We start from the raw sequence: 27,626 nt of genomic DNA on the forward strand, positions 1-27,626 counted from the left end.
TCGCGTTGGCGCCAAAGGGCAATGAGGGCCAGCGGATAAAACCGTTCAGAAGGGAAGAGTGAACACAGGTCTCCTGGCACGCCAGCCGTAAGGTAACGCTGCCTGGTGACCATATTCCTCCCTCACCATTTATTTTAAAACTCAAAGACTTACTGGGGCGCCTGCGTGGCTCAATCGGTTAAGCGTCCGACTTCAGCTCAGGTCATGATCTCGCGGCCCGTGGGTTCGAGCCCCACGTCGGGCCCTGTGCTGAGCGCTCAGAGCCTGGAGCCTGCTTTGGATCCTGTCTCCCTTTCTCTCTGCCCCTCCCTCTCTCTCTCTAATGTAAATAAACATAAAAAAAATTATGAAACTCAGAGACTTGTTATTAGCTTCTCTTGGGTCCGACAACTGAAAGGCATCGGAGCCATGCAAGAATACCTTGAAGTATCTCCATTTCTTAAAGTTAGCAAAAGGGAGAAAAAAAGACTCATATTTAGAAATTCCTTTTCCTTTCTTCCTTTTATAGTCAGACATAAATCATGGAAAACCAAAGGCAAAATTAAAAAGCAATGAGACATTTTCCAGTAGTTCACTTATTCCAGGAAATGAGGCGTGGTAAGTGTGGCCCAGATGTATTTAAACAGCTTAGACAACCGCGCTCTGGCTTTAAGACACGGTGGGTGAGCGGAGGGCGGTGGAGACGCGATCTGCCTGCCTGATCGAAGGCCACCCACACCTGGCGCGAGGCACGACTGGGCAAGGGAGGAAGGGACAAGAAGGGAGGTCAAAGGGGAGGTTCGGAGGGTCCCACGGCCTCCTGCACATTCGCGTCTACACTGTTGATGAATACACAAGTTTGCGCCCAGTGTACTCCCACCGGCCGCGCTGGCCCGCGGCCCAGACTGTCTCCGGCGAGCCCTGCGCCCCCCCACCCCCTTCCACTTATGGAGATCAGGACACATAAGCACACCCAAGAGTCGGGCTCACGTCACAGAGGCCACGGTGTGCCCGCGAGACACCATCTCTGGAAAATACGAAAGCATCCTTCTGTGCCAGTAGCTAAAACAGGCCCCAAAGGAGTCAGATGATGGCGGAGGGGAGGCGCCTTACTCACAGTCCCGGCGGAGGGGAGGTGCTGTGCTCGGTCCCAACAACAGTGGACGCTGCACTTGTTTCTGACTGGAACACTTTCTCCTTTTGAGATTCTCTTTGGAGGAAGCTTCCGGAAACATAGTCGCAAGCCTTATATCAGCCACCTCTGCTGGGAGTGTCAGCACACACGCTCTCTGTCCTCCTCCCCGACCCCACGTGGGCCGGCTGCTGGCATGCACAGCCACTGCGGATTTGCAAACTGTGCCATTATCGTTACGAACGTGGTTCTAGTCATTGTCACTCTAAGTCTCGGTGTCCTTCTAGCTTTCTGAGTATCCCACCAAAGTATGGAAGTGATGAAACTGGCCTAGTCTGACCTGGATTGCTTCAGCATGAAGACAAAGTGGCATAAAAAGCGGGGTCTTTCATTCCGGCTAACCCGCCCCAAAATGCATGACAGCGTTCATCTCTGCAACCAGCACCATCAAGTGTCTGGGCCGAGCGTGGCCGCAGGCTCTGGGGCTGAGGCAGCTCAGCTCACAGACCGATCACACAGTAAGTAAATCGGGCCCGCGGGAACGGGAGCTCTTCCCAGGCCCTGGGGGTACCGGCCCTGCTGAGACCAGGGCCACGCAGAGGCTCCGGAGAACAGGCGGAGGCCAGACACGCCCCGGCAGCCCTGCAGGTGCCTCCCCGGGGTCTCGGGGTCAGACACGGGCTTCAGTCGCACCGTGACCAGCGGTCACGTTGTGAGGGTGGCACTCCGGACGAAGCCACGACTCCTGGGCCCACAGGTCGCAGACGTGTGTCACATGCAAACCGGGAGACATCCTGCTAATAGCATCACGTGGTCCAGGAAATCCCGGATCTGTTTCCCAGGTGGCTGGTCATCACCTGCCTTCTTCCCTTCCCCTGGAGCGCCCCTGGTGTCCCAGTAGTTGGGACAGAAACAGGTCACCTTCCGCCCAGCACTGGGGCACAGCCCCTGCCCTCACGTCTACTCCACCGGAGGAGCAGTGAGGAGCACGACCAAGGGGCACCACAGAGGGCGTGTTTAGAGAACTCTGTGCCATGACAGATAGAATACGGGAACACTACAGAGATAGGGATGGGGGGCTGGAGTTCTCTGTGAAGTTACGATCTATGAACCACGATCTGAAAGACAAGAAGCCGTTCATAAGGAAGTTTCTGAAAGATCATTCTAAGTCAGGGAGAATGGCAAGTGCTAAAGTCCCAGAATTGGAAAGCCTGGTGTGAAACAGAGACCCCTGTGGATGGAGCCTGCGGGACAGGGGGGAGGGGGAGGGGCTGGAGGGGGAGGGAGGGAGGGGAGGGAGACTGAATGGCTGCCAGGGACGGGGAGGGGACCGGAGGGGGCAGGGGCTGGAGAGGGGGGGAAGGAGTAGCTGGTGGAGGCGGGGAGGGGGCCAGAGGGGGAGAGGTGGGAGCCTGGGGAGAGATGGAATGTGGATAGAGCCTATCTGACACCCAGGAGGCGGAGAGGGGGCCGGAGAGCGGGCCGGAGAGCAGGTGGGGGTGAGGGAGGGGAGAGCTGGGGAGGCCTGGAGGAGAGGTGGTTGGGGGTGGCAGGGAGGAGGGAGGAGGGAGGGAAGCGGCAAGGAGGCCGAGGCAGGGGAGTGGGAGGAGGGAGAGAGAGGGCGGGAAGGAAGAGGGTGGAAGCTTGGGGGAAGCCAGAAGGAGGTACCGGTGAAACTACGTTGAGGAGCGTGTGGTGCACGTGGCCAAGAGTCCTCACTTTGAAGACACCACTGTGTACGGAAATACTTACAGCCAGAAGTACACGGTACCAGGATTTCCTTCCGAATACTTCGGTGCGTGTTGAGGGTGGGGGAAAGGGAACGAGAGAAGACATGAGCCTCGGCTGCTGATGGGCACATGGGGCCCGTTACATGCGGAGCGTGTGCTTAAACTTTTCCATAACGAAATACTTGACGTTGTGAGGCAGGGTGGCCAGACTCTGGTGGCCACGCAGGTCCCGGGGGACAGTGAATCCACACACAGGTCACCCTCCAGTCCTGCCTGGGGTGGAAACTCCTTGACAACAGAATATACTCCTCTAAACCACTGAAACTGGTATAAAGCTCCTTGTTACATTGAGCTAAAATCAGTCTTTCTGAGACTTCCAACACAGGACCCGACTCAGGGAGGCAGAGGCCACAGGTCAAGGAGGCAGTGGGTTCCTCCTCCAAAGAATTCTTTGAAGACCTGAGGACAGCTATCCTGCCTCTAGAAGCCAAGGTTCTGACCCTTTGCACCACTCTTAGAACCAAACGGGGATATCATCCTTAGAAAGAGCTTCCCACCCCTTTCTCTCCGCTGTCCCCAAATCCGGTTGGCTTAGCTCCCCTACGGGACCCTGCCATTCCATCAAGGGCTCCCCCGTTTCTGGCTCATGCACACATGCCTGTGAACACAGTCCAGCTCCACACACCGAAAACCCTGCGTGCAGTGGCAATCCTCAGTCTGTCGTCTTCTTTAAAGATCAATCACACAAAAATGCCAAAGGTCATGAAATCAGTGGGCAGAAGTTTAATAATAAAGAGGATATTTATATCATTTTTAAATATCCACCCCCAAACTGCTTAATTATCACGAAAGGGGAAATACTGACTTTACAAAAGAGAAGCCTGATTTACAGTATCTCAGCGGACTTACGAAAGTGCACGAGGCAACTGGGACAAAACAGTATCAAGATGCTACTGATACAAGGACACAACACTTGTGTGTGACAGAGATAGCAACCAATCGCAGAGAAGAAACTGACCTCTGCTTTTCAAAACAATCAAGGTCAAGAAAGACAAAGCCTGAGAAACTGTTCCAAGTTGGAAGAGGCTGGGAAGGCATAGTAATTCCACGACATGCATCATCCTGGGATGGGACACGTTATAAAGGATTTGTAAATGTGACCTACAAGTGAGCTGTGGACTAGATAAGTGGAGAACAGCATCACGTCAGTGTTACATTCCCTGACTTTTATAACATGTTCTGCGTACGTAAAAGGGTGTCACAGCTCTTAGGAAGGGCATCCTACCGTGTTCAGGCTTAAAAGGGGAAGATTTCTCCAACGTACTCTGATGGTTTTGAAAAACAAGTTTGTATATATGCAATCCGAAAGAAATACTATGCAAGCCATACGTAGGATTTAAAATGTTCTAGAAGCCACATTAAAAAATAAAACAAATGTTTTAATTTTGATATCTAACTCATACAAAATATTATTTCAGCACATAATATAAAATTAATGAGAAAATTTGTATCATTTGTACCAAGTCTTTAAAATCTGATGTGTATTTTAGATTTATAGATCATCTAGCCAAATTTCAAGCACTTAAGAGGTACAGGCAGAGATTAATGAGGAAGGATAGACAAATAACAAGTCCATTAAAAATGGTATAAAATAAAATTATTCTTTAACCTGGATAAAACTATATAGAACATTCATGTGTTAATCTTGCAATTTTTTTGAAGTTTTATATAGTTATTTAGAGAGAGCAGAGGAGGAGCAGAGAGAGAAGATCCCAAGCAGGCTCCACACTGTCCGCACAGAGGTCAACGCAGGGCTTGAACTCACGAACTAGAACCTTGAGATCGTGACCTGGGCTGAAACCAAGAGTCAGATGCTTAACTGACTGAGCCACCTGGGCGCGCCCCCCCCCATTCTTGCAATTTTTATGTAAGTTTCAAACAATATCAGAATTTTAAAAAAACAATAAAAATCAAGTAACAAAAAGTGGTAAGAGAATACAATAAACAAATTCATGCCAATACATTTCAAATCTTAGCAAATGCACAAATGCCCGAAAAACTTCTTACCAAAATCAATCTAAGCAATTATTTAAAGCCAGCACAATCCTATCATAAAACATCAGTCCCTAAACTTTTTGGTCTTAATACCCTTTCGTACTCTTAACATTTATTATTGAGAACCACAAGGACCTCTTGTTTATATAGGTTGTATCTACCAATAAATTAAAACTGAGAATTTAAAAATACATTTATACTTTAATTCTCCTAGCAATGATAACTCCGTTATATTTTTACACAAGTAACCTCTTTTATGAAAAGTAACTATGTTTTCCAAAACAAAAATAAACTTAGCAAGATGCATGGCATGATCTCTGGATTCTCAGGCCTGCCACTGCACTCAGTTTGTTGCGATACGTCATTTTGGTTAAAGACTATTTGGAAAGGAAGAACTACTCTTAACAGTCCTTTCAGATAATTGCAAATAATCTCCAAAATATGATGAGTGCATGTTTCTTAAAGGCCATGTGAATTGTGGAATCTGAAACTATATCAGTGAATGTATTCTGACCCATTAAAATCTACTGGTCTGTCTTCCACTGTGAGTGAAAGGGTCTTTACCACCACATGCTTTTGTTAACATCATGCATTAATCGTGTGAAAAATACAGTTCACTTGGTTATGCAGATCTTCACATCTTGATACATTACATTATGCGATGTCAAAATACCACAATTCACCATATCAACAAGCTAAAAAAAATCGCATGGTGCCAGTTGATACTGGAAAAGCATTTGGCAAAAGCCAACACGCATTGATGATAAAAGCTCTCGCAATTTAGGAGAGCCTGGTAAAGAGCATCTACCAAACACCAGAGCTAACACCACGTTAATGTGAAGGACTGAATGCTCGCCCCGACTGGGGCGGTGAGGGATGTCTGCTCCTGCTCAACACAGCGTTGGAAGCTCTGGCAAAATTGCAGTCAGGCAAGAGTAAGACAGAAAACACATGCACTTGCAGGGAGGAAGCAACACTGTCCCTATTTGCAGATGCCATGATCGTCTACACAGAAAATCCCAACGACTCTACAAAAAACAAACAACAGCCAGAAGTAACTCCCAGAGCTAATAAGTGAACCCACCGAAGTCACGTCACACAAAATTCAATCTCACCCCATATACTGATAATGGCCATGTGGAAAACGACGTTAAAAGCAGTATCGTTTATAGTTACTCTAGAAATGATACACCCAGTATAACTTTTAGAAGCATCTGCAGTGTCTGTAAGCTGAACGTTACAGTATACTGACAGGGGAGATCAACGTAAGTGGAAGGACAAACCATGTTCATGGATTGTTAGACTCATCAGAGTAAACATGTCGATTATCCCCAACTTTATGTGCGTACGGGTTGAATACAATCCCTATGAAAACCTCAACAAGGACTTGTGCAGACACAGCTTATTCTAAAATTTATAGGGAAGGGCGTATGCTCTATGACAAGGAAGACGATCTTGACAAAGACAGTAAAGTGACAGGAGTCACTGCAGCTGGTAACCTAGCTTACTGTTGAAGGACGATACATCGTGTCCAATCTGAGTTTTCTGGAAGAATAAGAGGGGGTTCTACACAGAAAAATCACTAAATGCTGTTCATCAAGTTACAAATTCTAAAAAGAAGGGGCACCTGGGTGGCTCAGTCGGTTGGGCGTCCAGCTGCAGCTCAGGTCATGATCTCACGGTTTGTGGGTTCGAGCCCCCCATGGGGACACTGACAACACAGAGCCTGCTCCAGATCCTGTCCCCGTCTCTCTGCCCCTCCCTTGCACACACGCACGCTCTCTCTCTCAAAAATACACAAACGTGAAAAAAAGAAAAAAATTATATTCTCAATACACATAAAAAACATTTGATAAAACTCAACACGATTCATGCTTAAGACATGTTGAGTCCGACAGCGACTGTCTGTCAAAAGCCATCCTCAGGGCGCTTGGGTGGCTCAGTAGGTTGAGCATCCAGCTTCGGCTGGGGTCATGGTCTCACGGTTCATGAGTTCGAGCCCTGCCTCGGGCTCTGTGCTGACAGCTTGGAGCCTGGAGCCTGCTTTGGATACTGTGTCCCCCTCTCTCTCCGCCCCACCCCTGCTTGTGCTCTGCCTCTGTCTTTCAAAAATGAATAAACATAAAAAAAAATTAAAAATTAAAAAAAAAAAGCCATCCTCAACAGGCAGGCACTGGAAACTTCCTTCCAGGCCGGGCTTCTTCCCGCACTTCTGCTCAGGCTCTCGGACAGGGTGACCAGGAAGGCAGATCTAAAGTGCAGACGCGGGTGAAGCAAAGCTCCTACACAGACACTACAGTGTCACTCCACGCCGACAGGAAAGAGCCACCGGGCCCTGGAAAGAGAGGGCAAGGGCGGGATGAGGAGGCGGGGTCCCCAGACCCACCCGGTGGTGACACCGGTGACACTGTCTGATCCTGTAACGGTGGCACACATCACAGCACATTTGTCCCAACCCAGCACGTCCAACACTGAGGGCGGGCTCTGGGAGACGTGTCCATGCACGTGGTTCGGGGACCGCAACAAGGCTCCCGTGGAGGGTGACCCTAACGGGGAGGGTCTGTGGTGCGTGCACGCATTCCCGACGGTCACAGGCGACACACGTCTAGGGTAAAGTGAGGAAAGGACCCACCTCCCTCTGCAGAGGGACTGGGACGGCGGCCAGCGCCCTCCATCAGCCCAGCTTAAAGTGCTGTCTTCTCAACAAATACCTGCCATTTGTTCCTGGCAGCCTGGCCTGCAACCCAGCCTCCCATGCTGGGCGGACACCTGGGGCGGGGCGGGGCTCACGTGGGCGGCGCTCTGGACCTCTGCCAGCCGTGTCCACGACCCGTCCCCGGAGGGACCAGCGACAGCGCTGCGGTGTCCCCCACCTGGCGGGAGCCGACAGGACAGCTCTCCCAGGCCGCTCCCTCCTCGCCATCCAGGAGCCCTCACTGGGAGGCAGGGCCAGCCACCTGGCGCTTCGGCGGGAGACACCTGCAGGGGCGGGGGCGGGCAGTGCCGCCCCTCCCCCGCTTGCACCTGCTGCTGCCCCTTCTCTGGGCCACAGCTCCCCCTCCCCCCCCCACAAACACAGAGCACCGCGCAACTTGCACATGTGGGTTAGGGCACTGCCCTTGTGCCCCCGCGTGAGCCCTGGAGCAGAGCTTCTGTGGGTCCAGGGGGCACGAGCGGCCTGGACCCGAGGACGATATTCGGAAAGAAATCTCGTGGGAAAACCCCCACCTCGCTCGCCCGGCACCCCGCGTGGTCTTCACCGCAGAGACTTCGGGGCATCCCTTTGGTCTGTCCCAGGACGGGTGGGGTGACGCCCCAGTTCTGGGCTGTTTCTTCCAGGTCAAGGGGAGCAGATGAGTAGCCCCGAGTGACTGTCGACAGCTGTTTCTCTCGAGCTCCAAAGCGGTCAGAGTTGGCACTGAGTCCTTCCCCTAAAATTTCTGAATTCTTCACCCTGAATCAGCACGTGCACAGTGTCCCATCCAAACTGGAAGGTGACGTAAGACCACGAATGCCGAACAGACTCTTGTGACGTGAGGTCAGGGTCTTTTCCGTGTGAGGCAGCACAGCTTTCCATCAGTGCTGACACCCTAAGGGTTAGCCCAGGGTACACAGCAGACAGATCGTGCGGCCAACCTCTAGGCAGTCGGGGGAGAAGAGTCGTTCGGTTTGACAGGCAGTAAAGAAAACGCTCATCACTCTATTTGTGTTGCTACTTTCCGTGCAACTACCAACCAGTTATTGGAATTTAAAATACAGAGGACAGGGGCACCTGGGTGGCTCAGTGGCCTAAGTGTCCACCTCGGGATTTCGGCTCAGCTCATGATCTCATGGTCCTCGAGAGCGAGCCCTCTGCATCAGGCTCTGCCCTGACAGCGTGGATCCTGCTTGGGATTCGCTCCCTCCCTCCCTCTCTCTCAAAGGGGCTCTCTCATGAGCCCCTTTCTCGCTCATGAACGTGCTCTCGCTCACTCTCGCACTCTCTCTCTCTCAAAATAAACTTTCAAAAAATACACAGAATTGTTAATCTATTGCAGAAGCGGCTGAAGTAGCCGTCCGTAACGTACAACTGTCAGGCTAAAATCGGTACTTAGGTGTTATTTAGAACATCAAGGCTTGTGGCCTGTCGCTGGCTGTGGCTTGGCTCTAGCCTGAGGTGAACCGTGGGCACACACAGCACCGTGGAGTCACGTGGCACACCCGAGGCACAAGGACCACCTTTCCAGGCGTAATCCGAGCGCCATTTCCAGCCTACGAGGCAGTTTTGCAAACTCAACCTGTCACCTCAGTGGAGACCTGAGCTCCAGAGGCAAGCAGAAGCCTATGTTTCGGTCAGGAATGAACACTGTTGCCGTGGTGACTGCTTAAAAACCGCAAGAAAGCACTTCCAGTGCACCATGATCCAAAACGGCGCCCAGGACCGAGGCGGCCTGATGACCTCGGCGCACTGACCTCAGGCGGGTCCCACGGGGGACCCGTCACGGGACGGCGAGCCCAGTCCGAGCTTCAGCTTACAGCCGCCTCGTTCCACGAGTCCAGTCTGTGCACCGGGAGTTAATTTCAGAGCAATCCTCGAGAAGAAATTGAAGAGAGACTCTTGAACGTGAACGATCACTTGCAGACGAGCATCTGGCCGCAACCACGAGTGACGTTTCCGGCAACAGTCCCGCCTTCGTGTGGACCCGCTGCCTCTGCGGGGTAGCTGCTCTAGGTCTGCACATCCCCCTGCTCTGGGGTTGCCTCAACCCAAACGGTGGGTTGGCAAGAGCGCAGCAGGCAGTGGGAGCCCCACAGGGCCACAGAAGCACCCAGAGCGTGACGGGGTGCGTGCCACGGAGGACGTGTCCTCGACACCCCCCTCCCACCGCGGCGCGGACCACCCCTAGCGACCTGTGGACACGGGCTCCAGTCAGCGTCCGAGTGGCCAGTGAAGAATGCACCTGGCAAATGTGATTCCCTCTGGTAACACGTGAACAGAGGCCAGAGTGTCCCCTGGTTGAAGTGACATCTAAATGCAGAGGCCCCGCTTTTGTTCACTTTTCCCATCCCGGTTTTAGGAAAAGTAGTCTAAAGTTGGGTGTCTGGGTTCACTGCAGTGGCTGCATTTTTTTCCTTCTTTTCTCTTCCTTCCTTCCTTCCCTTTCTCCCTCCTTCCTTCCCTACCTTCCTTCCCTCCCTCCCTCCTTCCCTCCCTCCCTCCTTCCCTTTCTCCCTCCTTCCCTTTCTCCCTCCTTCCTTCCCTCCTTCCTTCCCTTTCTCCCTCCTTCCTTCCTCCCTCCCTCCTACCTTCCTTCCCTCCCTCCTTCCTTCCCTTTCTCCCTCCCTCCTTCCTTCCCTTTCTCCCTCCTTCCCTAACTTCCTTCCCTCCCTCCTTTCCTCCCTCCCTCCCACCTTCCTTCCCTCCCTCCTTCCTTCCTTTTCTCTCCCTTCCTTCCTTCCTCCCTCCCTCCCTCCTTCCCTTTCTCCCTCCTTCCCTCCCACCTTCCTTCCCTCCCTCCTTCCCTCCCACCTTCCCTCCCTCCCTCCTTCCCTCCCACCTTCCCTCCCTCCCTCCTTCCCTCCCTCCCTCCTTCCTTCCTCCCTCCCTTCCTTCCCTTTCTCCCTCCTTCCTCCCTCCCCCCCTCTCCTTCCTTCCCTCTCTCCCTTCCTTCCTTCCTCCCTCCCTACTTCCTTCCTTTTCTTTCTTTCCTTCCATTGGGAGGAGGGACTTTATTTTTCATTTCATGGCTCTTTCCTTAACAGTGATACTAAGGCATATGGACAAGAGCTGACTAGAAGACCCCCTCTGACGAGATCTAACTGTGTCTGAGTCCTGGGGGCAGACAGCCTTGCTGGTCTGAATACTCACCGCAGCCCCAGTAACAACTCTGTGACTCTGTGGTCAGGTGTTGGGAGAAAGGAGACTTGGGGACCACTCTGCATAGCTTGTCCAGATGTCTCCAATTCTTACGTTTTAATGAAATTACTTTGTGATTCTGCTTTAATTTTCTGTAATTTATCCTGTGTTTATTTCGTTTTCTGAATGTGAAAATGGATTTAAACTTAAAGCACCATGGACTCTTTAGAGCTTCACCATTTAACAGATTCAATGCCAACAGCCCGCCAGCCCCTCCACGCGGATGTGCGTCTGTGCAAAGACACTGCCGAATGAACGCGCGTGACTAACCATCACTGAGCACGCACACGGCCCCCTTCTGTGTCTCACGTGCTCGTCCCGGAAACTCCAAGGAAGCACGCCCGCGTCGTCTGAGCACGTTTTAAAAAAACTGGCAGGCGGAGATTTTGTGGTGACAGATATCGCGGAGCGCCCAAATTCCCCTGTTGTTCTACTTGAGTAGAATTTTAAGTTCTTTAGACTTCACTGTGCTCCCACTTATGGTAAAGAACTGTCAATATTCAACACACAAATATCTTTGATGGCAGGTAACTGGCGCCCCTCCAGCTGAATGGTTTGCCCGCTTGAACCGAAGGCAGTCAGGCTTCTGAGACGCTGAGTGATCCGAGCCTCTGTGCATACTGAGCTCTCCGTAGCCACGGCCACAACTAGAGCCTCAGCACCTGCACTGGCATCACGGCTCCCCGTGGCCGGTGTGGCAGCCCGTGGGCCCCGGAGGCACACGGTCCTGGCATCTCGTCTTCCGGCAAACCCGGAAGCCACGTGGGACAGAGCTGGGAGGGGTGCCTGGGTCGCAAGCACAGGGGCGGGTTAGGGGACACACAGCAGGAAAGTGCCACGAGCCACGCCACACTTCGGGTCCCGGAACAGAAAAACCAGCCCCTCGCGTCCCTTCCAAGACGCTGCTGTTCTAGTTCAGCTCAGACTGAACATCAACAAAGAGAGGAACAAACGGGCCGTGATTATCTGAGGAGGGAAGCCGTCGCCGAGAGGAACGCTCTTTCCACTTGAGGTGACCACGGAAGCTGGACAGCGAAGTCCACGCATCTGAGGCTTACGGCTTCAACCCCAAGGTCTGGAAGAGCTTCGTGGCTCGGCAGGACGGACGGGCAGACGGACGTGGACGTGTGCGGCTCAAGGAAACCTGACGGTCTGTGCGGGGATAAGACGTGTGCCGCGAACACCAGCAATTCCTCTGACCGAGGAAATACGAAAAAGAGGCGTAACCTGCCGGCAACGTGCTTTCCTTAACGGCCCTACCTGCGGCTGAAGCGTCTTGGTTCAAATCGTTACTGGGAACGTGCCATTTTAAACACGGAAACAGTGTGGGATGCAGTGGGGGTACAACCAACGGGAAGTATCGGAGCAGTGTGGACCCTTGGAAAACGTCAACGTCAGAGGACCCCACATCTCAAGTTCTTGGAGCCGCAAAATGAATGCCGTTCGTGCACAGCTCCTTTGTCACCGGTCCCTGTTTCCGCCACGGTGGTGGCCACACGGCCAGCCTCTGCTCTGGTCAGCAGACGTGACGCAGAGTCGCGAAGGAGGGCCAGTCATACTTCCCAAGTGGGTACGTGATGAATCCCTCCCAGGTTGTATTATAGCCTAAGTTTTAAACATAAAACACTCTGTGTTTCTAATGATTTACTATTCTGAAGGCTTGCAAAGCAGACTGCTTTCAAAGGTTAATTTTCTAGAATTCTGTGTGATGTGCGTTTTTGCATCCATGAGATGAATGCCCTCAGGTGAACAATACTGTAATTGCTAGGCAACATGGAAATGAGTAAAGATGTTAGAAATAACTGTGCTGCCATAAGACACCAGAACGCAGGTGGACTTACTTTACCCGAATTCAGCGAGCATCCGTCTGTTCTGTTCCGGCGATCAGACTGAAGACAATGCCACCCCCCCCGAGGGACTCAAATTCTAGTGGAGAAGCCGACATCTGAACCGGAAGGCTGAGGGCACAGGGCCCTGCGCGCTGCACACAGGTCCGTAGCCGGCGGTTCACACCTGAGGGTCAGACGCCGGCTCGACTTCACGGAAAGTCACAGAGGACGGCATCTGAACGGGGTCCAAAGGCCGACAGTGGAGGGGAGAACGCATCCCGGAGATGGTGTCCACAGAAGAGCGGGGACCCCGCCGGGCTGGGCACGGAGCCCCGGGGCACAGGCCTGGATGGCGGGGTGGGAGCAGGCTCGGTGAAGCCGGATGGACCTGACTGGCCGAGCTGAGGCGTTTGAACCGAATCCACTGGGCAGTGGGGAGGAGGAAAACAATTATCACTTACATTTTCCTAAAACCTAGAAACCTAGAGGAAAAAATATAAACTGTAACGTAGAAGAAGAAAACTGTGACCATACTAGATGCGTGAGGTTGATTCCAATATAATCCGGTGATTAGACAGGGTGATTTTCCAGAACAAATCAATGAGCCTTCAATTTCACAGTGGAATCACAGGAAGACTGTAAAACACTTCGGGGGTGGTGCTTGGAGAGAGAAGAATGTTCTTCACCAGACCATTACAGTGACACGCATACCTTCGGGAGAATAAACCCAGTTAATGAAGCTAAACTACCTCTTCAAATTGTAAAAGATTAAGTATTCAACACGAGACTTCACCCACACTCTGAGAGTCAACTGATTTTCAACGAAGGCACTAATGAAATTCAGTGGAAAAAGTATTTTTAGCACGTATTACTGGAGCAAACAGATATTCACGGGAAAAAAAGAACCTTGACTCGACTTTTCTCCGTGCCCCAAACTACGTCAATGCACGGTGGCTGTGCAGGCCAGACACGTGGTGTTCTTGCCCCGTGTGACCCCTCCCCGAGGGTGGGGGGCCCTGTACACGGAGCCTGTGCACAGTTACGCCCGAGACTGCGGCACCGTCGCGGGGGGAGCCGTGAGGAAGGGTGGCCGACAGGGGTCCGTTAACGGCCGACGGCCACTTCCGGTCTGTAGCCAGCAAGAAGCCGAGGCTCTCGGTCCTACAGCCACACGGATCCCAACCTGCCAACGACGTGACGAGCACGGAAGGAGATCCGGCCCAGGAGACCCTTGGCTGAGCAAGGGCCCTGGGCAACACCTTGGTCACGGCCAGGAGACCCTGAGCTGAGAACCCGGTGAGCCACACCCAGACTCCTGACCCACAGAAACCGTGAGAACAGACGTATGGCGTTTCGGCACAGTACGTGTTTGCTGATACGGCGGACCCGTGAACGGCGTGGGGGCTCGGGGCGCCGGCCCCTGCTTGTCGAAAGTCCACACGTGATTTTTGCTCCTCGAAAACATAACCACTAATAGCCCGCCACGGACCAGAAGCCTGACCGCTAGTCAGTTAACACACATTTTGGGTGCCACGTGTGTTGCATATTAAGTATTCACAGTGAGGTCGGCTGGCCAAGAGGCAGCACGAGCACGGGGCTGTGCTCTAGCTCCAGGGGACCGCGTCCAGGTGGAGCCGCACAGCCCACCCCACGTTGTTCGACGGTCCGCCTACCGTTAGGGGACAAGCGGGAGCAAACACAATGGGTCAGAGGTCTAAACACAAACAAAAACTTCCCAGAAGAAAACACACAGAAAATCACTGCAGGCTTTGAGTTGGCAAGATTTTTCAGACAGGCCAGAAAGCACCAACCATAAAATAAAAGTTACACTTCGTAAAAAGTCAGCATTTATGTCATTAAAGGATATTATAATACAAATAGACATGCCCCAGACTTGAGGAAATATTTGCAACATGTATACCTGATCTGTGATAGTATCTGGAATACATTTTTTTTTAAGTTCTATAACTTGTTAATAGTAATAACAAACAGTTAAAAATAAGGGCATAATCACATGATGTAGTGTTCAATATCACTCATTATTAAAAAAATACAAATTAAAACCACAATAAAAATGCCACAATGGGGGCGCCCGGGTGGCTCAGTCGGTTAAGCGTCCGACTTCGGCTCAGGTCATGATCTCACGGCTCATGACTTCGAGCCTCGCGCCAGGCTCTGTGCTGACAGCTCGGAGCCTGGAGCCTGCCTCAGATTCTGTGTCTCCCTCCCTCTCTCTCTCTCTCTCTCTCTCTCTCTCTCTCTCTCTTTCTCTGCCCTTCACCTGCTTGTGCTCTGTCTCTTGAAAATAAACGTTTCAAAAAAATTTAATTAAAAAAAAAATACCACAATAGCTAAAATTAAATAGACTCACAAAACAAGGCTGCCGCAGAGCAGGCGAGAATGTGAACGGCGCCCACTCCGGAAAGCTCACGAGCGGGTACTGAGGCTGAGCACGTGGCCGGCCCACCCCCACCCCCCATCCCCCCACCGGTCCGGCAGCCCTGCCCCCATCTGCTTGCTCAGGAGAACCAGGAACGCATCACCACACAGACCTTTCCAGAAGTGGCTTTATTCACGATCGGCAAACTGATACACCAGAGGCTCCTTGGCTGACACAACAGAAAAGCTCTCCATCACATAAAGGAGTGGCTGCTGCGACACGTAACGGCACAAAGGTCCCGTGGCCATGGAGTTCTGGAAACGACTGACACTGGGACGCTCTTTGCTCACGGGTGTGGACGCGGGGACTGACTGGGAAAGGCATGTGGAAGGTCCCGGTGAAGGGAAGTCCTGTGTCTGCAGGCAGTGTGGGTCACACAAGCGTGCACCTGTCCACACTCACAGACCCGCAGTCTGGGTCTCAGTGAGTGTGACCACAGTACCTCTGTGGGAGGAACAGAGTCAGCCGTCCAACGTGACTCAGAGCACATGCTTATTTAACACAATTGTAGATAAACCGTCAACACTGACTGCATTCACCTTCAATCTTTCCTTTTTAATTCTTATTCAAAAAATATTTTAGTTTTGATTAAAAATATCAAAGTAATGTCTCCCAAAGAAGACATCCAGATGACCAACCGACACATGAAAAGATGCTCAACGCCACTCCTCATCAGGGAAATACAACTCAAAGCCACACTGAGATACCACCTCGCACCGGTCAGAGTGGCTGAAGTGAACAAATCAGGGGGCTATAGATGCTGGCGAGGATGTGGAGAAACGGGAACCCTCTTGCACTCCTGGTGGGAATGCACACTGGTGCAGCCACTCTAGGAAACAGTGAGGAGGTTTCTCAAAAATTAAAAATAGATCTACTCTACGACCCAGCAACAGTGCTACTAGGAATTCACCCAAGCGATACAGGTGTGCTGTCTCAAAGGGGCACATGCACCCCAATGTTCATAGCAGCACTTTCAACAATAGCCTAAGCATGGAAAGAGCCCAAATGTCCATCGATGGATGAACGGATAAAGAAGATGTGGTTTATATATACAATGGAATACTACTTGGCAATGAGAAAGAATGCAATCTGGCCATTTGCAGCAGCGTGGATGGAACTGGAGGGTATTAGGCTGAGTGAAATCAGTCAGTCAGAGAAAGACAGATATCATATGTTTTCACTCATATGTGGAATTTGAGAAACTTAACAGAAGACCATGGGGGATGGGAAGAGGAAAAAATAGTTACAAACAAAGAAGGAGGCAAACCATAAGAGACTCTTAAATAAAGGGAACAATCTGAGGGTTGATAAGGGGGCAGGGGTTGGCGGGCACGGAAATGGGTGATGGACACTGAGGAAGGCACTTGTTAGGATGAGCACTGGGTGTTGTATGTAAGTGATGAATCATGGGAATCTACTCCCAAAGCCAAGACTACACTGTATACACCATATGTTAGCTAATTTGAGAATAAATTATTTTTTTTAATTTTTTTAAATACTTATTATTTTTGAGAGAGACAGAATGCAAGTGGGGGAGGGGCAGAGAGAGGGAGACACAGAATCTGAAGCAGGCTCCAGGCTTCCAGCTGTCAGCACAGAGCCAGACACAGGGCTCGAACTCACGAACCTGAGATCATGACCTGAGCCGAAGCTGGACGCTCAACTGACTGAGCCCCCCAGGCACCCAACAAAAAATTATTTATAAAAAAATACCAAAGTATAGAAAATTGCTTTCTCTATCTTGCTTTCCCCTTCACATACTTAAAAAAATGGTCAGGATGAGGATTAGTAATAAAACGGAGACTGTTTTCATTGCCATTTTCTATACTGCACAATATTTTAGACTTGAATATGCACTGACCGTGTAAAATCTGACAGATGCCTCTTTCACTGTTCCCAGGAGCCCTGATGTCTGTAAGACCCTGTTCACTTCAAGATATTCTTATAATTTGTAAAAAGTAAGAGGGTGTTGTGTAAATCACGCCATTATATTCCCCACATAATTTGAGACATTCTGGGTTCAAGCAAGTGTGACCTTCATTTCATTAGAAATTGCTCTAAATTCAATTTTCCTCTTGACTTTACCATCTCCTATAAATGAGTAGGACTCACTGAAGAGTCCCGTGTTTGAGACAGGGTAACTAGCGATTTTTGAGCACATCTGAATTTGGAATTTTCTCACTGCTGTTCACCCTGGGACGCGGGTGCTGTCCGTCCCTGGCTGGGCAGGAGGCAGGCAGGTGCACCGCTGTACTCAGAAAGAAGCCTTGGGTCCCAGCCGCATCCTTGCTACTGAATGACACACGTGGGTTTTCTGGGGAAAATGGGTGGAAGCCAGAGGTTACAACCCAGGAGACGAATGTCTGCAGGCTGAGCGGTCTCAGGAGGGTGGCCAGGACACCAGCTCCCGGTAACTTAATGCGGAATCTCTCCCGGCGTGATCTGAGGCCCGCCTGTCCCAAAACTCCAAACCTCAGATGATCTTGTGGAAGTTCACACTTCTAGCATCTTCCACGCATCTGCGGAAACAGAAGGTCCAGGACAGGGGCCAAAACATCTTGATTTCCAGAAACACTTACTAGACCTTTAGGTAAACTCATTTTGCTTACCACAATTTCCCAGCACAAGTGGAAATAGATGCGGTATTCGTCCAGAGCACGTGAGCCATCAATCTGCAGCCGCGCAGGCTGTTCCTCTGGACCACTGCCGGCGAGAGGGACCACTGCCCTCCCTCAACTCGAGTCCCGGAGTCAGTGCTGCCACGGATGGTGCGCGCTGCCCATCATTTGTGTTGCACGCAGACTCCAAGGCGCCCTCCCTGTGCCGGGGGAGCCCTGACAGGCCGACCGTCTCGTGGCTCCGCCTCCTTCCCTTCCCCCCAACAACTCCGGGGAGCAGCCAGAACTTGAAACCAACGCCTTATATACATTTGTGCTTCCTCTTCTTGATTTATTCCTCCCATAGGTTAAGCCTGCATTGTCGCGAAGGATCGGTTTCTGGTACAATATTTTGGCTTTTCTAGAAAATTACTTGAATATGAAAATAAGCAATGTGACAAAAGCAGGCTTCCTATTCCTCTAGGCTGTGTTACATTTAAATTTATGGCTTGGCTGTTGACTTTGCTATAATCTGCAGAACGTTTTCCGAAAGGAAGGTACTTGGACTGTTAGGTTCTTCGGAATGAAATTAGCTTTCAGAATGTGGGCTTGATGAGATGGTCAGGAAACATCTGAGAATGATATATGTTTCAGAACTAGAACGTTGTATATGAAAACAAATTTGAAAGCACTCAATGGCTAAAAAAAAACAGTGTTATTCCCACATTAATAAAAATAGAATATATATTGCCTTCCATAGAATAAAAATAAGCAACTGTTTTGAAATCTTGATTTAGAAGTCACTTCTGGTGCACAAATCCAGAGTGAAAAACATTCCTCGTGCCCGGGGCCTCCCTGCAGAGGAGGACACAGGCTCCGCTCTCACTTCTGCCCACGAAGGTCCCCCGCACTCTGGTCCCGCCTCCCTCCGGGGCCCCTTCCCGGCCCTCCCTTGGTGGCACCGTGGCTCCCGTGCCTGTGCTCACACAGCGCCGTGGGGGCGCCGTGCCGGGCGCACCGAGGAGCCAAAGCCCGCTTGTTGGAGCCCAAATCCTACCGCTCACCACTGAGCTCACCCAGGCCAGCCTCCTTGTGCTGCGGTTCCCTCACCCGCCGGCTCCACGAATGATTAAGTGTCCACTTCCTAAGGATATGATTAAATAAAGCACGTGGAATGCTGACTGTCACACAGTAAATACCTGTCAAGTACAAGTAAATGCTTACACTGAACTCAAACCTTTTTTTTTTTTTTTTTTTTGGCTCCCGGTAGAAATTAGACTGGGGTGCGTGGCCAAGAAAGAAAATTCTAAGTAAAATCCACTCCAGCCATCTGCACGGAGGCTGGCGTGCAACCTGGCGGCAAAGCGTGCTGGCTTCAGAGACAAAAGGAAAACTGGACTCGACACCTGGTTTGAATCCAGAAAAAGGCGGGCTGGACCCTGGCTGCGCACACGGCCTTGGCCAGCGCACCCCGGGCCCTCCGGCGCCCGTCCGGTGCACACAGGGTCACGAAGCCTGCTCCACGCTGTACTGTGTCACATCTGTGCACACGTTCCACAAACGCACGCTTTATACAACACAAAATAAAGACCATGTCTACCAAGATCCAAAAACCACCACACGCGCACACAGATCCCACATCGTCCCGATCCTCTCAGTGGAGAAGACAGCGATTCGACAATCACAGAGATCGTAAAATTCAACAACCTAATTTTACAGATAAAATCAAGGCTCAAAACGTTTCCTGTGGAATCACGTGGCAAATATACAGGATTCATCGTTATCATCTAAATCTCTTCAGGAGGTAACTAACTGCGGAAACAAAATTAATAGTAACACGTGGAGTCTATGATGTTGGAAAGTAAAATGTGCCACACGGATAGCGTGAAGACCTAGACAGGAGAAACAGACGCTTACTGTCTGTCCTAAGGTTCCCACACTGTGGTGGCAACAGGTGACAGTGGAGGCCCACGGTCCCAATGAAAGATACGTGCTAAAACCTCAGCTTGCGAGTGACACTTGCGCGAGCGTTCCACGAGGCAAGCAAACGTTCCTGATGAATCTAACCTGATACACGAGCGATGTCTTGCAATATGAGTCGAACCTGACGCCAAACATCACATGATCACAGCTGAGCCGATGGTGCTTCTGTCTCTTCTCTCGCTGCGGGACGGTGGGTGACCGTCTCCCACACTCGGATGCTCGGTCTCGGGCCACCGGGTCTGGCAGAAATCGGTGATTTTTCGGAACGTGGGAAGGTGCCCGCGACCGGCACTGGTGTATTTTTTGTCACTTCGAGGCACCTGTGAACAGTCCTTTGCTTTTCCGGACAAGAGTGAGCTTAGGAGCACTTTGCCTCATTCTGCGTCAGGCTTCCCGCAGACACAGACCCTTTCCTCTGCTGCCTTATTGCCGCTTACGTTAAATACCGTAGATGACAAGAGTTTATTCATACTGTACCGAGTCAACATCCGTGTGAGTGTATACAGCGGCCCCCATGCAGAAAAAGGTGGAAAAGAAAGGCGGTAGGAAGGAGATGCTTACTGTGGAAGTTGAGACGGAAATCACCGAGAAGTACGAACGACGTATGCGAGCGGCCGACATTGCAAGAGTTTACAAGACGTCTACGTCTGCGTCTCGTCTGCAGAGGAGGAGGAGAGAAGGGCGGGGGAATCCCTCACTTCAAATGAGGTTAGGGAGATGTGTAAAATGTGGGAAACGGTGCAAAATATTGTAGAAAATCACCACCCGAATACGGCTGTAGCAGTGAGAGTGATGGATCTGTTTAACGACGATGCAATGTCACATTTCTGCGAAATCCTCAAAAGGAGGCAAAAGCAAACGTCACCCGATAGGCTCCTTGTTAAAGTTGTGGGAAAAGAAAAAGATTCCGTTGAGCCAACAGACGGCAGTGATTCCGTGAGTGATAGTGAGAGTCGTCCTACACAGTAACCCTCCTCTCTCTTGTCTCCCTCGCACCAGCCACAAAGGTTTTCAAAGGGAAGTGCAGGTTAATTTGTTTTTCTTTATATTTTGTATTTTCTTATTCTTTTGTATTATATTACAGTATAATCATTTTTATCCAAATATTTTTGGGTTGTGGAACAAATCATCTGAGTTTCCATCATTTCTTATGGGGAAATTCGCTTTGATATGCAATTGCTTTGCATCACAAGCATGTTTCTGGAACGAATTAAGCTCGCAAACCACAGTTTTACTGTATATAAGTGGCACAGCAATCTCAAATGAACAAAACAAGGAGTTACAAAAGCCAGAAAAAGTGAAGAAGGAGCTGTACAAAAGTATCTAACTGAACCAAAAGGAGGCAGGGAAAAGGAACTGAGTATCAAATGGGCAAATATAAAAAAGGTAAAGCAAGATGAGAGGCTTAAACATGATCTTATCAATAATCTTATCAAATGGACCAGCCTAAACACTGATTAAAAGGCAGAGATAGTCAAATTGGTTAAGAGAGTAAAACAAATCTAAATACCACCTATAAGAAATGCACCTCAGCAATCCCTATCAAAATAACACCGGCATTCTTTGCAGAGCTAAAACAAGCAATCCTAAAATGTCTATGGAATCAGAAAAGACCCCAAATAGCCAAAGCAATCTTGAAAAAGAAAACCAAGGGTGGAGACATCACAATCCTGGACTCCAAGCTGTATTACAAAGCTGTAATCATCAAGACAGTATGGTACTGGCACAAGAACAGACACTCAGATCAATGGAACAGAATAGAGAACCCAGAAATGGACCCACACACGTATGGCCAACTAATCTTCGACAAAGCAGGAAAGAGTATCCAACGGAATAAAGACAGTCTCTTCAGCAAATGGTGCTGGGAAAACTGGACAGAGACAAGCAGAAAAATGAACCTGGACCATCTTCTTACACCAGACACAAAAATAAACTGAAAATGGATGAAAGACCTAAATGTAAGACAGGAAGCCATCAAAATCCTCGAGGAGAAAGCAGGCAAAAACCTCTTTCTCCTGGCGATAGCAACTTCTTACTCAACACATGTCTGGAGGCAAGGGAAACAAAAGCAAACATGAATTATTGGGACCTCATCAAGATAAAAAGCTTCTGCACGCTGAAGGGAACAATCAACAAAACTAAAAGGCAACCAACAGAAGGGGAGAAGATACTTGCAAACAACATATCAGATAAAGGGTTAGTACCCAAAATCTATAGAGAACTTAACCAAACTCAACGCCCAAAAACCAAATAATCCAGTGAAGAAATGGGCAACAGACATGAATAGACACTTCTCCAAAGAAGACATCTAGATGGCCAAACGACACATGAAAAAACACTCAACGTCACTCATCATCAGGGAAATACAAATCAAACCCACAATGAGATACCACCTCACACCTGTCAGAATGGCTAACAACAATTCAGGCAACAACAGATGTTGGCAAGGACGCGGAGAAAGAGGTTCTCTTTTGCATTGTTGGTAGCAATGCAAGCTGGTACAGCCACTCTGGAAAACAGTGTGGAGGGTCCTCAAAAAATTAAAAATAGAACTACGCTACGACCAAGCAACTGCACTACTAGGTATTTATCCAAAAGATACAGGAGTGCTGACTCGAAGGGACACATGCACCCCAGTGTTTATAGCAGCACTATCGACAATAGCCAAAGTATGGAAAGAACCCAAATGTCCGTTGGCTGATGAATGGATAAAGAAGATGTGGTATCTGTATAGAGTATTACTCGGCAATCAAAAAGAATGAAATGTTGCCATTTGCAGCTACATGGATGGAACTGGAGGGTATTGTGCTAAGTGAAATTAGTAAGAGAGAGACAAATATCATATGACTTCACTCATATGAGGACTTTAAGATACAAAATAGATGAACATAAGGGAAGAGAAGCAAAAATAATATAAAAACAGGGAGGGGGACAAAACATAAGAGAGCTCTTAAATATAGAGAACAGAGGGTGCCAGAGGGATTGTGGGAGGGGGGATGGGCTAAATGGGTAAGGGGCATTAAGGAATCTACTCCTGAAATCATTGTTGCTAACCAACAACTAACTAACTAATGTGGATGTAAATTAAAAAATAAATTATAAAAAAAAAAAGAAAAAATTGCACTTCAAATAAGAGACCCACACAGGTTAGAAAAAAAGAATACAGAAAATACTATCCTAACACTAATCAAAAGAGAGCTGGAGTGGCTATCTTTACCCCAAAGTGTATTTCAAAGCAAGTAAAGAAAGAGACCATTTCCTGAGAGTGAAGGGGTCTGTTCACCAAGAGAACATAATCCTAACCTAACAAAGGAGCTTCAAAACACCCTAAACAACATCTGTGGGCATCAGAGGGAGTAAGAAGTTGTAGACAGAGGCATGCACACCAGTCTTAACAGCTGATGAAGACACAGTCGGCAAGGACACCGGACGTGAAACACACGGCAGTCCCCTGGCCAGGTGGCTGTCCGCAGCACAATCTTCCCCCAACAGCAGACACAGACCGTGAAACCAAGTTTTGTGGCTTCAGGCCACACCACGTATGTTCTCTGACCACATGTTGTTAAAGGGGAAACCAATAAAGAGAGATGGGGGGCAAGTCCCCACATACCTGGAAACAGAGAAGCACGCGCAGAGAACCCGCAGACCAGCGAGGAAGTCAAAGGAGAAGCTGGAAAATGTACTGAGCTAAATGGGGGTGTGGGGGTGCGCCCAGAGTGGGGCTGGAGGGGAGCACATGGCACCCCACCCTCCACTGTCACCTGTGAGGTGCAGGCAGGCCTAGGACACGTCCTGTGAGAAAGATTAAGTTAAACTTGTCACTTCCGTTGGTCACAGCAAACCTCCTACCACTGCAGACTTTCCTTAAAGGCCACGGGAAGGAATAACTCAGCACCCAGGTTCTCATTCTTCTCTACCTCAAAACCAATAGGAAAAATGAGCATTTCTACACTGCGCAAAAAACCCAGGCTTTCTGATCATTGAACTCACCTGAAATTCAATATTCTCTCAAGTTAAATCGAAATTAGACCTCTTCGTGTCAATCCGCAAAAGCATCTGGAAAGCAAAATGGAAGAGACCGTCCCTCCCGCGGCTGAGTGCCGGTAACGGGTCAGGTCTGCGGGGAGAAGGGAGGTTCCGGAGCATCTGGCGGTGAGCGGACGGCAGGCGGCGGCAGCACTCCTCCATCAGCCACCGCACCGACCGCGAGGCCGAGAGGAACCTGTGCGTCTCAGCCTCGAGCCTCTGCTCAGATGAACGTGAGTCAAGAAAACAGCATGATCCCTGGAGTCCAGCGCCCGGCCCCGACTTTTACTAGACGCGGCACGTAACTTAGCACAAGGTGTTGCAGTGCACATCCCGGGCAATGTCTCCGAGCGGACTTTCCCCCACGGGAAGCAGAGGCAATAATAACCAACCGCTCACTTTCACTGTGACTATCAGATCAACCTAATAAGCAGGTTCCTCCCACATAAGCAAGTTGGTGAACATCACTATTTTAGGTGTACCATCCGGTCCTGACCCTAAAACCTGCCTCACTTATCTTTCCTCTCTATAAAGTCCTATCTAAGAAGCCAAATTGGAGAAACAGTTTCTAAAAAGGACAGTTGGGTTTCCGTTTGGAGAATTCAGAACGTACGGGAGCTGAATCTGGTAACACCACCACCCACGTCTGTGCCTGCAGGGACAGCTGCACAAGTGTGTGGCCATTCAATTAACCATCACCGGAGATGTCCTCGGGTTCTCTCTAAATATGTCTCCTTCTGGAGTTTTCCGGGTTGAACCAGAACCGTGGGAGGAGCCCTGAGTGGGGCTGAGACCCATTTCCCAATAACCACCGACTAAAGCAGTCAGATTGAGAAGCGAGTCTGGGTCCTCACGAGCTCCCCTTGGAGCCGGGCCGCACGCAGGGGCGGAGCAGTGGGAGGGGACTCCCGCACCCCTGCTCAGCCTCATGGTTTAGAATCATCAGGACACCGGGCTGGGGGGCTGTCAGTTAAGCATCCAACTCTTGATTTCGGCTCAGATCATGATCTCACGGTTCACAAGATCAAGCCCCACATCAGGCTCTGTGCTGACCACACGGAGCCCGCTTGGGATTCCGTCTCCCTCCCTCTCTGCCCCTCCCCCTCTTGTGCTTTTTCTCTCTCTCTCTCTCAAAATAAAATAAATGAACTTTAAAAACAAAGAAGTAATAAATAAAAAGTTCAAATGCTGCTGACAAAAACCAAGGAAAATAACCCCTTCCCAGATACACTTAGGTTATTTTTCCTCAGCAGAACTTAAAGTTAGGTGACCTATTTGAAACATGCAGATTTAAGTTTCTTCCTCATATGCTTAGGAAATAAAATTTTCTGAAAGGTTTGACAAAAGGTGACTTGGGAAGAATACCAGGTATTTTAAAGTTCCTAAAAGTAACAGTATTTTCTGTGTACTTTTATTCGTGTAATGATCCACATTGATTAATTCTACTGACCTCACTATAATCGTAGTTTTAATAATTAAAGCGAATGGCACTTGCTCAGCTCCTAACGCTACCAAACTAACAGCCTGGCAGAAAAAGAGACCCGTTCATCCAGGCGTCCTTCCACAGTCAACAGTCAGAATCCCTTACAAAATGACAACACATCAGAAAGAAAGGTAAGCAAACCAACTGTCAGGAGACACAGCGACCAACGGAACCAGACTCAGAAATGACCCAGATGTTGGCACAGTCAGGCAGGAACTTAAATCTTACGACAATAAGTTAAAGATTCTACTGTAATTCCATCAGAAAGATAAATCTTTGAAGAGAAAACATTTTCTAGCCTAGAATAATTAGAACAAATCCAGGTTCTGTACCTGAAAGAGAAAACAACAAAGTAAAAAGCAAAACCGAATCTACAGAACACACTGTAAATACGGAGGGCAATATGGCAATTTTAAATTAAAAGCTGGATCAGTCAAGAAGCAAAACGTTGGGCCCACAGATCAAGACATGAAGGATATAAACAAGCCATTTAGAAATGAAAGAAAACCCTCAACTAATTAACAGCATATGGAACAACGCACAACCCTCACGGTGTCCAAAGGAAGGCGAGTTAAAATGATGAGCTACCGTGTCTTCGGAACGAACTTAACAGAGGTAATGAAAGTGCTCGTATCCGGACCGGTAAGGACGCGAACAGCGGGGAGCATTTTGAAACCCCGTTCTCGTGGGTCACATCTGCCGCTTCTGCGCATCGGAACCATCCCCGCGACGATACAGACCCACGCAACGTGGTCCGACTGAGACTCTTCCGGTACTCGGAGCAGCCCCTCACTCAGTGATGCTAAAAGGCATTTCCGTGCCAATACCGAATTGTCAGAGCAGCCGGCATCCCCCCGTGGACAGGCGCCCACGCCAGCCCGCCCCGCGCGCCTCTAAGCCTGCTTCCGTCTTCTGCTCTCTTCCCTCCCGGCCGCCCGTCCGTCTCACCAGCGCGACGTCAAAGGACTCAGAAAGGAATCCAACGACTTGGAAAATACGCCGGAGAGATCAGAATGGGTAAGGACAGCACGGATTACCGACCAGAAAGGCCAGGACCGACGGCATGTGTGGCGCGGCCTGATTACGTAGGGGGTGAGCGACTCGCGACCACACGAGCAGAAAACGTGTCAACCCGAGCGCCCGCAGCAGGGGGCCGCCGACCGCATCAGGGTTACCGCCGGGACGAGGCGCGCGAGGACCTCAGCGGCACGGGGTGGGGGCCCTGTGGTCAGTGCCGGCACCGGCGTCGCGCATCCGGTCCTCGACATTCAGTGTCACCAGGGGCCAGACGTGCCCGAGAGTCCAGGGTGCCCCTGACGGCAGCAGTGTGCCGCGGGGGGGCGGGGCGGTCCACCTCCGTTCACACACGCACACACGCACACACGCACACGCCAGCCGGACCCACGAAATCGCACGCCGATGCAATTCTCTGAATCCACATCCCGTACGCTCACGTTACCAAACGTCACCAGTCTTCACACACAAACCCGTCCACAATTTAACACAAGACCACACACTCTTTCCGTGTGATTGACGTGAAGCTGATGTAACTCTGTTTTCCTGTCTCCTCCTAGTTAGGCCGATCTCTTTAAATGCTGTGGTCCTCCTCCTGCACCCAGTTCTTTTTAGGAGACACTCCAAAACCGTTTTCTCACCTGCCCTGGGACTCGGCCCGCCCGTGTTCACACCCGCCCGAGGGCACGCCCGCGTTCCCCGCAGCTCGGCTCCCAGCCAGCGAACGGGATGACACAGACCGCCACGCGAAGAACACGCCCTGCGCTTCCCTTTCTCCCCCAGCAACGGTCTGGTCCCCACGTCTGTCTCCCTGCACGTGACGAACACTGCTGGGTCACCTGCAGCGTTCCAGGGTTTCGCCAAACACAGGCCAACACAGGAAAGACGCCGGAAGCCGCGTCAGGAGTAGACGCGCCCCGCCCACACGAGCAGACCGTACCTGGGGGGCCGACGGGCTGAAGGCCACGCCAGCGACGGTGTCCGTGTGTCCGGCCAGTCTGTGAGAAAACGTGCTCGAGCCCAGTTCATACACGTACGCCTGCAAGACAGACAGACAGACAGACAGACAGACGGGGCTCCATGATGAAAGGGCCGACGGCCCACGTGAGTCGCGCACAGCAGAAGCGCACCCCACGGCCGAGCGACTCCGCGGCAGCCGGTCACCTGACGGGCCAGCGCCGCCTGAGCCGGAGACCCGACTCGGTGACTCACGCCTCTCTCCTCCTTGCCTCTCGGACCTTTATTGTCTCAGTGGACCCACAGCCCCTGATGCCTCCACAGTTCGGCCCTGCCTGCAAGTGCCAAGCGGAGTGAAAGAGCGATGTTTATGTCCTTTTCCATAAATTTGAGACAAAAACATGTACACACCTTGCTTCCTACTAAATTAGCTTGGAATCGAGCAATTCAAATACTTGGAATTTTTTCTATAGTATAGCTGTTCTTAAAATTTTAAATAAAAACA

General features: G+C 50.3%; 1 protein-coding gene across 1 annotated transcript in view; it reads right to left on the minus strand.

Moving 5' to 3' along the window:
* Positions 1-27,626, minus strand: part of WDR27 (WD repeat domain 27) — a 159,691-nt gene that overhangs the window by 46,953 nt on the left and 85,112 nt on the right. Inside the window, 1 exon segment of the mRNA XM_042987551.1 lies at positions 27,105-27,203. Within this exon segment, the coding sequence (XP_042843485.1) occupies positions 27,105-27,203 (99 nt within the window).

The sequence above is a fragment of the Panthera tigris genome, chromosome B2, assembly GCF_018350195.1.
Source record: "Panthera tigris isolate Pti1 chromosome B2, P.tigris_Pti1_mat1.1, whole genome shotgun sequence".
Classification (NCBI taxonomy): Eukaryota; Metazoa; Chordata; class Mammalia; order Carnivora; family Felidae; genus Panthera; species Panthera tigris.